Source organism: Sinocyclocheilus grahami, unplaced genomic scaffold (genome assembly GCF_001515645.1).
Source record: "Sinocyclocheilus grahami isolate Dianchi unplaced genomic scaffold, SAMN03320097.WGS_v1.1 scaffold758.1, whole genome shotgun sequence".
Classification (NCBI taxonomy): domain Eukaryota; kingdom Metazoa; phylum Chordata; class Actinopteri; order Cypriniformes; family Cyprinidae; genus Sinocyclocheilus; species Sinocyclocheilus grahami.
In genome coordinates this window covers 155,545-157,506 of record NW_015505937.1, presented here as the reverse complement: position 1 = coordinate 157,506, position 1,962 = coordinate 155,545, and the positions used below count along the sequence as shown (strand labels likewise).

At 40.7% G+C, this 1,962-nt stretch overlaps 1 protein-coding gene across 1 annotated transcript; it reads left to right on the top strand.

The window, feature by feature from the left end:
• The first annotated feature begins 1,092 nt into the window (after window positions 1-1,092).
• Window positions 1,093-1,962, top strand: LOC107561101 (myeloid-associated differentiation marker-like protein 2). The gene has a single exon (XM_016245458.1). The coding sequence runs from the start codon at window positions 1,093-1,095 to the stop codon at window positions 1,960-1,962; it is 870 nt and encodes a 289-aa protein (XP_016100944.1).

Sequence of the window (1,962 nt, the reverse complement as noted above, 5' to 3'; positions counted from 1 at the left end):
AGAACCTTTTTTAACCTGACTAAATCTGACTTGGTTCAGCCTCATTATTTATACTAAATAAAAAGAAAACAAGTAGAAAGAATAGAGAATGCTAGTGTTAAAGGCTCTTTTCTTTTTAAATAAAACAAGCCTGGAATCATAAATAACACCACTGCATTCTCTATAACCACTTTATAGAATTCAATTTTTTCATAATTGATTAACTTTGCAACATTGACACTGTCACTGAACTGAATTGAATAAAAATTTAACTTAATTGAATTTAATATTAACTATCATTTTTGTAGAGCTGCTTTATGCTTAAGTTGAATTTGATTCATAATTGCAATAATTTTGCAATACCAAAAAGATTACTGAAGCTTTAAACTAAAATGAGCTTTAAAATGACGCTATTGAATTCATTTTGTAATGAATGAACTTTGCAAAATGACATTGTTGCTGATCTAAATTCAGCTAAATAATGACAATTATTTTTTGTACTTTTTGTAACTAAATTGAGCTAAATTTATGAAATTGAAGTCATTTCGTAATTATTGGATTAAATGAATAAGCTTTGAAATAATGACACAGTTTTCTGTAGAGCTGCTTTATAGAATTGAATGAATTTTATAATTGACGACCTTTGCAACATTGACGGTTATTGAACTGAAACAATACACAACTAAATTAAGCTGAATAATGACAATATTGTCTTCTATAGAGCTGCTTTATAGCTGAACTGAATTATTGAATGTTTCATAATTGATTAACTATGCAACATTGACAGTTATTGAACTGAATTAAATCAACACTTAATTAAACTGAGCTGAATAGTGACACTATTGTGTTCTGTAGAGCTGCTTTACAGCTGAATTGAATTTGTTTCATAATTGATGAACTTTGTATAAAGCACTATAAATAAATGTGACTTGACTTTTGAGTATCTTCCCCAATGATAATCGTTAGGCCGAGGTGGAGCTTTATGGTGTGATAGTTGCAGTGTCTTTTGCATGATCTGGCATGTCATGCCTTTTTATCTTCCTCCGAAAGCAGCTTGTTTTCATAACGCCTTCAGACCTGTTGAAGAGCCACTCCACGCTGGGTATTGTCAAGATGGAAAAGCCCAAGTTCTCTCTTTCCGCCCTGACAAGCACTCGCGGCGCCTTGCACATAGCGCAGATCGTGATGTGCGCGGTGACGTTTGCGGTGAGCTACGTCTGGGGTCACCCGCTTCACACCTACTGGATCTACTGCATGGTGGTGTGGGGTTTGTGTCCCATCATCTCGCTGATCATCACCATAGTGGAGATGCTCCTCATCCACAAGCTGATCCTGGTGTTCTGCATGGACTGGGACGACTTCACGACCGGCATGGCCATGATGGCGTCGCTCTGCACGTTCTCCTGCACGGCGATGTTCGCCAACTTCTACATCTGCCGGAAGTGCATCTGGGGCTGGATGGTCACGATCCTCTCGGTGGTGTGTTGCGCGCTTTACTGCGTGGAGACGTTCAGGGACAGATGCGATGCGACACGCTCTGCGACGTATGTGGCTGCGCTTCCAGGCTTCATTAAGATCCTCGAGGCCTTCGTTGCCTGCATCATCCTCATTTCCCTGATCGGTTACGTGGGTAAACCGGCTCTGCTGTGGTGCATCGTGGCCTACGTGGTTCCTTTGCCTCTAACCCTCCTGACCATCATCACCAACATCTTGACCAAGTTAAAGAACTGTCTGCCCTTCAGCATTGATCGTTTCACAATGATTTTCCTGGTCATATCGGTTCTGCTTTACATCTCTGCTGCCATTCTCTGGCCCACCTACAGCTTCAGAGGAAACCCGCGGCCCAAAGACTGTCCGGGAAACAGCTGTATATGGAGCATCCAGTTTGTTGTGACCATCATGACCTATGTTAATCTCGGCCTGTATGTTGCTGACCTGGTCTTGACCTGCTTGGGTATCTGTGGATTTAAACGCTCTCAATAG

Coding starts and splice junctions, on each gene's coding strand:
- LOC107561101 (XM_016245458.1), top strand. CDS start 1,093: ATGGAAAAGCCCAAGTTCTCTCTTTCCGCCCTGACAAGCACTCGCGGC.